At 46.3% G+C, this 9744-nt stretch overlaps 2 protein-coding genes across 5 annotated transcripts in view; both read right to left on the bottom strand.

Annotated features, from left to right (window-relative positions):
• Positions 1-3595: 3595 nt before the first annotated feature.
• Positions 3596-5310, bottom strand: ywhah (tyrosine 3-monooxygenase/tryptophan 5-monooxygenase activation protein, eta polypeptide; the record flags this gene model as incomplete). The annotated part of the gene is made up of 2 exons (XM_080848181.1): positions 3596-4249; positions 5224-5310. 2 exons carry the CDS (start codon positions 5308-5310, stop codon positions 3596-3598), a joined length of 741 nt encoding a protein of 246 aa, XP_080704307.1.
• Positions 5311-6445: 1135 nt separating this feature from the next.
• Positions 6446-9744, bottom strand: part of depdc5 (DEP domain containing 5, GATOR1 subcomplex subunit) — a 34507-nt gene continuing 31208 nt past the window's right edge. For all 4 annotated transcript variants that reach the window (XM_080847971.1, XM_080847973.1, XM_080847974.1 and 1 more), the window contains 5 exons: positions 9092-9261; positions 8136-8307; positions 7831-7891; positions 7477-7559; positions 6446-7115 (listed from right to left, as the gene is read on the bottom strand). In XM_080847971.1, the coding sequence (XP_080704097.1) occupies positions 6817-7115; positions 7477-7559; positions 7831-7891; positions 8136-8307; positions 9092-9261 (785 nt within the window). In that variant the 3' untranslated portion in view covers positions 6446-6816. The remainder of the gene's footprint in view (positions 7116-7476; positions 7560-7830; positions 7892-8135; positions 8308-9091; positions 9262-9744) is intronic.

The following is a 9744-nucleotide window of genomic DNA, read 5'->3' as shown; positions in this document are numbered from 1 at the left end:
ACATGATTGCATAAGGGTCTGTAGGTGTTTCCTTGTGCATTTAACTAAGCCATCACAAATCTGATTGCTGGGAAACATGCACATCATTAATGATCAACCCAGACGGAAAGCCTTAAAGTAAAGACACACAGTTTCCCAGAAAGAAAAGACAAACACACAGACTCGAGACCATGGCCCTCACATAAACATGTTCCTCCTACATATTTAGTTTATTCCCCTTCAAGTTCCTGAGGTTCATATAATGATGTTTTTAAGCTAAGTTGACCACTCAAACGTGTGTCCACCTTTGACAGGAGACAGTGGTGGTAGAATGGCAAAAACAGGGCCCTACAAGGACCCCTGGTGGTAAAGTAGAGATATGTGCTGTTGGGTGCTGTTCACTTAGTGGCCCATAGAGAGAGTCCTAGACAGACCTTTCCACAGTCCCACACTATAAGCCCTTGGGTTTCTCCTGTGTGTCTGTGAGTGTGTTAAATTAACTCAGTTTTCCTGTGGGGCGGAACAGAGCAGATCGTTGTGTGGAGGACCCTTACAGATCAGCTGCTAAAAAGGGTAATTTATCAATCAGACATTGGTAATGGTACAACATTCCTCTTGTTTTGTCCTTGCAGTCGAGTCTACAGTATCTACTCTTGAGAGACTGTTTCCCTGTTTGAATTACTTTTAGAAAAGTGCATTGAGATAATATCACTGTCCAGCTATATTAAAACAACAGTATGCAACAATTTGACATTTTTAAAGACATCTTTGTAAGCAACTTCTTTTAGGTATCACCTTCAAATACATTTTCATCGTATATGGTCATGTGACAGATAAACACAAGTGTTATTCCCACTAAGCCGTGCCGGACCACACCGGCAAAAGAAAAGATTTCACAGCAGTAACTGCCAACTAAGCTTTTATCAGTCCCAATTGTGCTGTTGATGGTGTTTGTAAGGTTTTTGCAAGCCTTTTAGAAACTTAGCATGCTTTTTTTTCCCCACCAAACTCCTTACTGCTGCTTTGACATTTCTAAGCATATGGGCAGAACATTGGAACAAAGTTTACCTCTATGCTATTGTACACAGTGTGAGTATTTGGCAATAGCGTACTACTTTCATGCTTATGGCAGGTCTTTTTTTTATATAGAACGAGAAATTTAGTGAGCAAAGGAGAGATCTATGACTATGCCACCTAAGGAGCCGTAGATCAGCCACTGTATCAGCTGACTCTGTGGTTCTGATCTGGCCCAGATTTGCTCCAGACTAGATCGTGCTGCTTCCTGATGTCTGTACCATAGATACTGCAGTGGGCATGTGGCCAGGCAATATATGAGGCCTATATAGCTTATTGATGCAGCCCTGTGTGTGCCAACTCACAGACATGCTTGTGTGAGAGGTGAACATCTTCCAGCACTGTACGGGTATTTAAAAGGGCATTTTTCTTATCATGTGTAAAATAGGAGTCACATCTCTGTTTGGTGAAGGGCCATTGTCATATACTCCAACATAGTGAACAGTAGTCTGTAGCAACAGTTCAGCTGTGCAAGGAAGTAAAGATGTGTCAAATGCACACAATAACACAAGAAGTGTATTATCCAACGTTTATTATTATTTACTCTACTCTACTTTCTTCCTGACACACACCCAACCTAACAAAAACATACCCTTTTTATTCTTAACTCCTCCATTTCAAACAGTAATTCATTGTTATAAAACAATTGTTACATGCAACATAGCACGTATCATTCCAGACCGCTTTCGAAACTTGAAGACCCGGCCAAGCTTGGACAATTACGAGCTCTTGCTCAATCTGGCATCCTCACCTTACTGCTCCAGCCTCCAGTCAACCCTCGTCTCTTAGAGGTTATCATCGTGGACTGATATCCATCCAAGGTTACGCTTAACCAAGGATGTCCATCCAAGGTTAATTGCACACTATGATGTTTTATAAGCAAATAATGACAGTATAAAACGGTCACGCCATTGCATGTAAATGCACACTAGTGTTTTATAAGCTGATAATGACTTGCATTCAGCCCCCTTCAGTATGTAACTGTGTCTTGCACCATTATGTGTTGGTGATGTGCAGCGCCACGGAAAGCTTGGCCAGGCAGAAAAAGAAGCCTGGAGCTGTTAACATAGCAAAAACTCTGGGCCTCTTCCAGCTCAGGGAACTCGCCTGCACTCGCTCTGTGTCGCGATCCCATGGCCCAGATAAAGGAGGCCGTGGCCAATGGGAACATGGCTCGGTGATGGGTACATACGTGGCAATGTACAGAAGATGCACAGTGAGCCCGATCATGGGGCAGGGTGGGTGTTTGTGGAGCATTGGTGCAGAAACACTCACTGGCCATATGGGCGCTTGGAAACACATAATGTGATAAAGGATGCAAGGAGCGATAGCGAGACTGACTTAGCTGGAGAAGCGAGAAGAGAAGAGAAGAGAAGAGAAGAGAAGAGAAGAGAAGAGAAGAGAAGAGAAGAGAAGAGAAGAGAAGAGGAATATGTCACACACTGCAATTGAAGACACTGGGCATAAAGCCTACAAAAAGAAAGCTTTCCATGGTAGGCAATGTCTTTAATGGCATTCTTTCATGACCCCGCAGTATCATAATAACTCAGAGTAACAAATTAATAAAAACAAACAAATGCCAAAAAATAGAGAAAGAAACAAACAAAAACAAAAAAACAACAAAATCCATACAGCCAAAAACAAAAGGCTCTTACAACACTGTGATGCAGGAGAGGGCTCCCCCATCACAACATCAGATTCAGGGGATCAGCTGCTCTAAGCACAAGTGCCTTACACAATTCACAAGGGACAGCAGTATACACAGGGGTCAAAGTGTAAAGGTCAGAGGTCAAGGAGATGGACAGCAGACAGAGCGGGGGGGGGGGGGGGGGGGGAGATTACATTAACACACTGGTAAGGTGTGATGTTGTCTATTTACTTTTGGCACGTAGCCGTCTTCAGTCTACTGAAAACCCTTGATCTGTATTATGTGCTAAGAAGGACCCCTTCTGGGGAAAGTCTTCACAGGAACAGTAAGTAAGAGAGCGGTATGCCCATCACCAGTGGCCTGGTGGAGGTGGAAAAGATGGGAGCAGGAAAGGCAACACAGCACAGAGACCAAAAAAGAAAAAAACTAGAAAGCCATGAAAATGAAACAAAAGGCAAGAAGGAGGAAGTGGAGCACAGATTGAGAGAGCAAGGAGGAGGAGGGGGAAGAGGGGCAGGAGAAGGAGAGAAGGTAAATAAATAACAATGAGATCAAGTTTTAGGAGCGTCACACAGAAATAACAGAGCAGGAGCACATGAGGAGAAGCAGAGGAGGAGAAAATGTGACAGGCGCGGGGGGAGGAGTAGGAGAGCGTGACACAGAGGGGGAGGAGTAAGAAGAAGAGGAAGTCTGCTAATGCAGCTAACTGCACTGAGGGACAGGTTGAGGGACACTATTAGGCTGGGGGACAAACTCTCAGGTTGAGTGAGATGGAGGTGTGTGGGGATAGGGAACACGCTAGTTCTGGTTCTCTCTCTCACTTCCTTCCTTCCTTCCTTTCTTTCTTTCCTTCCTTCCTTCCTTCCTTCCCTCCCCCCCTCTCTCGCTCGCTCCTCAGTTGTTGGTTTCTCCGGCCTCGCTGTCCTGCTGGTCGCTGGTCCAGAGCGTCAGGTTGTCTCGCAGCAGCTGCATGATGAGCGTGGAGTCCTTGTAGGAGTCCTCGTTCAGATTGTCCAGGTGCCCGATGGCCTCGTCGAACGCCTCCTTGGCCAGCTGGCACGCCTGCTCGGGTGCGTTCTGGATCTCGTAGTAGAAGACCGAGAAGTTGAGCGCCAGGCCCAGGCGGATGGGGTGTGTGGCAGCCATGCTCTTGCTGCTCTCGAGCGCCTCCTTGTAGGCACCCTCCGAGGACTCCACGGCGGCCGTACGCTTCTCGCCTGTGGCCACCTCGGCCAGGTAGCGGTAGTAGTCGCCCTTCATCTTCAGGTAAAATACCTTGCTCTCCATCTGGCTCTCATCGCAGCTCTTGATGAGGTACTGGTCGAGCAGGTTGAGCACGTCCTGGCACACGGACTCGAGCTCCTTCTCGATTGTCTCGCGGTAGGCGCGCACCAGCTCCAGCTTCTTCTCATTGCCGTCGGTGGCCGTCTTCTGCTCGATGCTGGAGGTGACGCGCCAAGACGAGCGCCGTGCACCCACTACGTTCTTGTAGGCCACCGACAGCAGGTTGCGGTCCTCGTTGGAGAGGGGCTCGCTCAGCTCGGTCACCTGGAAGAGGAACACATTGGGGGGAGGGAAAGGTGAGGTTATGCAGGAGATTGGTATTCTGTCTAGCCCATAAAAGATGAGTCAACCTTTAGGCCATATAGTGTATAATACAGTGTCCAAAAGCCAGAGTCAAAATCAATAGACACTGACGAAGCTGTCAGTTTAAGACCATAGGGCAATAAAGGCCTTAGTAGCGCATATGGACCAGGTCACATTTACTTGCAATGGAGAAAATCTCTATGCATCATAGCTTATAGCTATGCGTCTCATGGCGTTGCGTTATTGCTTTGTCGAATGAAAACAGACTGCAATGCAAAAAAACTGGTCGCCCCTTTTCTGTCCCCTCCAATCGAGCGTTTCGATTGCCACCCGCACACAAAGGGATGAAACCGGACAGGGCAGGTCAAACCAGACGGGTGGCCCTAAAGGTTGTACTCTTTGTTTCAGGGATCTGATCATTTAATGACATCTACCCGAGGGAAAAAGCAACAATTTCTAAAATAAAGGTTATCCGTGCGCATTCTAAGATTGCAATTATGATTGAAAGAAAAACAATGGACGATGGCAGGAATCAATTGTAGTCCGCAGAGAGGGCTGTGCGCAGCGCCCTCCTCCGGTTAGGCTATCTCTCTCCCCCAAGCGCATCGCTCAATGGACCATTATATTGAACGCCTTTGTCACACAGTAACCTACATATAACACATCGTTACAGCCTAACCTTTTCTGTGTAGGGCCTATTTGTAAAAACATTCGTTGAAATATATCGTGTGTTTTTCCAATTGAGCGGTCCAAATTCCGTGTCCACTAATTGATTCTCAATGACAAAAAAGGCAGAGGTTTGCTTGACATCTGCATCGAGGTAGGACAAGGCTATGCTTGAGTTCATACGGACGCTGATGCAACCTATTGCCTTAATGAAACACTGTAGCAATGGTATATCCACATTTGAATATTTCGTGGGAGATGGCACTCACCAGTTTCATGGCGGAGGCCATGTCATCGTAGCGCTCTGCCTGCTCCGCCAAGCGGGCTCTCTGAATCAACTGCTCCCGGTCAGCCATTCTGTGAGATGTGCACAAATTCAAGGATGCTCAACACTATTACAACGTTTGCTTCACGTTTCCTCTACGTCTGACCACTGGCTTGGTCCCAAGTCGTTTGTGCGCAAACCAAAGCTGATATTGAACACTATATGCGGGCAGCTGATGAACGAGTTTTTTGCCCCCCGTCACTCACGTGTGGGTAAACCAGCGAGCCAATGTTTCCAGCGGACAGCTCCGAATATAAAGCACAGTGACACTCTCAATCCTCCCGACCCTCTCTCCTCCAAGCCTCGCCCGACTCACACACTCTTTCTCTCTGCCCGATGGCTGGCTGCTGAGGCTCCCCTCCGCTGTCGACCGTCGGCTGCTGTTGCTGCTGCTGCTGCTGCTCTTACTGCAAACGTCCTGACTGTCAATCTCCGGCTGGAGAGAAGGGGGGGTTGTGGGGGGGCAGTAACGCTGGTTGATATTTCATGATGACGTCACGTGCTAAAAATAGCTGCATGCGCTGCAGGCACGCACCTGCGCAGTGCGGCTTGCTGCATTCTCCCTTGTTGCAGCAGCTGAGCGCGCATGCGTGCAGGACACCGCTTCTTAGCACACACTACTCACAAACCACCACCCCCCAACGCTAGTCTTGCATCCGCGACAAAAAGGATGCTGCTGCTTAGCCAACAATGGCCGCTGACCCCACACAGAAACGGAGACATGACCTTACTACTGCTGCTGCAACCTACATGAAAATATTCTCATGTGTTGACCATTTACATGATAACATAATTTATGTAGTTAAGTACACTGGTAAAGGGCAGTTAATATGTACCATTTCCCCTCTTTTTATCCATCTTCTGATGTACACACGTGGCTTGTTTGGACGTTTAAACTGATTAATCTGGAATATAGTTTGCTTTCCCTATTTGAGGGCCTTGCTCCCCATATGGCAAGTAAAATTCAGAGCTAGATGCGTATGTCAAACCCAAGCTATCTCAGAAACATAGTGACAGCATAGCCACATGGAAGTAAACAGTCAACATGGCTTAAGATAGCATAGTATTTATTTAGTTTGCATTAATTTGTCACACCATAGGGGTGATTTAGCAGCAGGACAGCAGGGCCTGAAGGCAGTGACACCCAAGTCAGCATCAGCAGGCAGTCTTCAGTCTAAGGCACAACACGCACAACACACACACACACACACACAACACACACACACACACACACACACACACACACACACACACACACACACACACACACACACACACACACACACACACACACACACACACACACATTCAGTTTTTCTGTGTCTTTCTCAGGGTGATACTGATACGGTGGACAGACAAACACAGAGATACAAACATATGTTTTCACTTTCATCTGGCACCTTTCCATCCTCCATAAATCTCCATTAATACACTATTGGAGAGCATGACTCAGGATAAAAGGTCAAAAATATGCATTTTCATCTGTTCCACATCAATCAATCCATCCATCCATCAGTCTTTTCCTCCAACCCCTCCGCTAGGGGGCGCTGGAGTTCATCTTGTCCAGGCAGCTCTCCCAGAAGCTTGCCAGGCGGTTGTCCTTGTTGGAGCAGAAGTCAGTGAAGTCGCGGAGCAACCTCTCGCCCAGCCTCTCGTCTCCAAGCAAGCCCGTGCGCCAGGCTTTGGTCAGCATGGTGTTGTAGGCCCAGTAGTACCCCACGCACTCATCCACGCCAAACAGGCTCTGGGTTGCAGAGTTGGTGGAGTTGCGTCTGCGTCGCTGCTGCCCACTGGGATACTTGCGCTTAGAGTAGGGCAACTGGAGGAACACCGTACCTAAAGGGGATAAATAGATAGATAGATAAAGAGATAGATAGATAGAAAGATAGATAGATAGATAGAGAGAGATAGAGAGATAGATAGATAGAGAGAGAGAGAGAGAGAGAGAGAGAGAAAAGGAGAGCGAGAGAAAGTGGTTTCCACATGAGCAAATGACAATAAAAAGAACAGAGTCAAAGCAACACTCTCCAGTAAAACACACGGAGATCTGCAGTCTGTTCACTGTTTCTTAGAACCTCGTTAGCATCTTAAAATGTAGTTTCTAGTCTCCCTGGAGCCTATGAAGACATACACATTTACAACATTAAAGGCTTACAACAAAACAAAAAAACAAGACACAAAGGCCTGAACATTGTACCTGTAACGTGGACGTACTGGGGCTTGTTCTCCGAGGGGAAGTTGAAAGCTGAGGCCGAGAACTTATCCTGGACAAATCCAAATCTGAGGGAAAACAAAATGGCTGTTGTTGTTAGTTCTATCAAACCAATCGGTAATTAGTTCTATGAAAAAATATATAACACACACTTCATAATAATAATTCAAATAAATCGTAAAATAATGAAACAATTCATACAAATTATGAAATAAATTCATAAAATAAAGGTTGAGGGTGAGCAAAAACCATATCCAGACAACCAAACAAACCATATCCAGAGATCACACCGAAGGAATATGTTTTAAATCAAAAATGCACCTCTAAGACTAGACTTGCCTGTAAAGAATGCCTTCCTGGAAGAGCTGCATGCGGTCCCAGTACGTCTCAGGCTCAAATCCTGAACATGGAAACAAACATGAAGCCAGCACACAAACATACACCGATGCACACAAACTCACACACACACTGACCCTTAAACACCACATAAGACCTGTAGCACACACACAGACAGAAACTATCCATTCAGAGCCATCTCTTTGGCACACATCTTCCCCTCCCCCCACACACACACAAAAAAGCTTGCTCGATCCATCCCACATAGTCGCGCACACACGCACACACTCATGCACAAACACACTCACCCTCAAACAGGTTGTCGGAACCCTCTCTGAGCAGGCACTGGATGTGGAGGGGGATGAAAAGCTGGGCGCGGAGTGGGTCTCCGTACAGGTATGAGGGCAGGGCGAAGGGCACCTCTAGCACGGGCACCAACAGGAACCCACACGACGCAGCCTTTCTGTGCCAAGTCTGCACCTGAGGGCACCAGAGTCAGCAACACACAGTTACACACTCATCACCCAACACAACACATGTATACTTCAACACATGTATACTACACCTTACCATAGCCATCCTGTGCCAACCTTGCACCGGAGGACATCAAAGTCAGGCAACATGCTGTTACACGCTTATATAAAACACAATGAAACACTATAACACAAATATACTACTCATTGCCATAGTGTGATCACACATACAATAATGCCCACAATCTCCTACAATGATTAAAGGCTACTGCTATGGGGTAAAGGAAAGCTGACAAATGCACTTTTTGTATAAAATGAATTAAGCATAGGTGATGACATCACCAAAACAAAGAGTCAGTTATCTTTCCATGCATATCGCATCACAGCATCCGTGCACATAACATATCACATCGAGCACTTTTAATCCACACGGACTAACAAACATAACACACCTCCTCAGGATCCCTCTCAATTACTTTGGATTATGTACCTTAATTGCCTAATGAGGGGCATCGTTATAATGCTCTGCTGAATTTCAATAGGTGTGGTGGCGTGAGGGGGAAGAACAAAGGAGTACTTGTGGTTCCCCTGGCAACAAGTTAAAAAGCCTAGTAGACACTCATGTCCAACAAGGGTACTGAGGTAGTAGGCCCTGATATCCTTCAGTGGCATTCTTTCATAGAGATCTCAAAAGTACTGCTCCTATAAAGTTGTTCATTATAGAACTGGGATGTGACAGATGGACACCAAATCAGGGCCGTATTCATTGCTAGGGTAACGGCGGCTCTCACCATCTCAAAGAGGACTGCCGCTGTGACAGCCATCCAGTGCAGCTTGATCTCAAAGGCAGCGTTGAGGGAGAAGTTGCCATGGTAATAGCAGCTGCACCACTCGGTGCGATCACTGCGATTGTTCACGTCGACGTCCAAGGTGACTGTTTTCTGCTCCGGCACGGTGGCAGCTGAGGAGAAAAAAGGGGAATGGGGAGGGGGACAAAAAGAGGGAGAGAATAGAAAGAAAGAGACGGAGAGGGAGAGAAAGAAGGGAGAGACAAAAGAGAGGAGTGTAGCAGAGTGAAATTAAGTGGGAGTTATGATGAAAAATGACAGAAGAAGATGGATGGAATCCAAGGGCATGGATGAAAAGGCAAGAAAAAGAAAGTTTGTAAGAGGGAGAGATGGGGAGACAAAAAGCAAGAAAGGGAGGGATGGAGAATGTTCATGAATGAGAAGAGAGATTATGCGGACGGAACAGATGATGTGTGGATTAGGATTAGGCATGATCTGATATTTGATTATTGTCTTGTAAAACAGAAAATTAGTGTTGCGACATGAATTAAAGGCAAGCAGGTTCACATCACATGCAGCAGTTTATGTGTACAATGCCCAAATACTTTTCTAAATCCTTTTAAAAGCCTTTATTCATATCTTTGCCTTCATTGCAG

The sequence above is a fragment of the Sprattus sprattus genome (genome assembly GCF_963457725.1).
Source record: "Sprattus sprattus genome assembly, chromosome: 11".
Taxonomy (NCBI): domain Eukaryota; kingdom Metazoa; phylum Chordata; class Actinopteri; order Clupeiformes; family Clupeidae; genus Sprattus; species Sprattus sprattus.
Note: the sequence above shows the minus strand (reverse complement) of the source record. Positions and strands in the feature narration are given on the sequence as shown.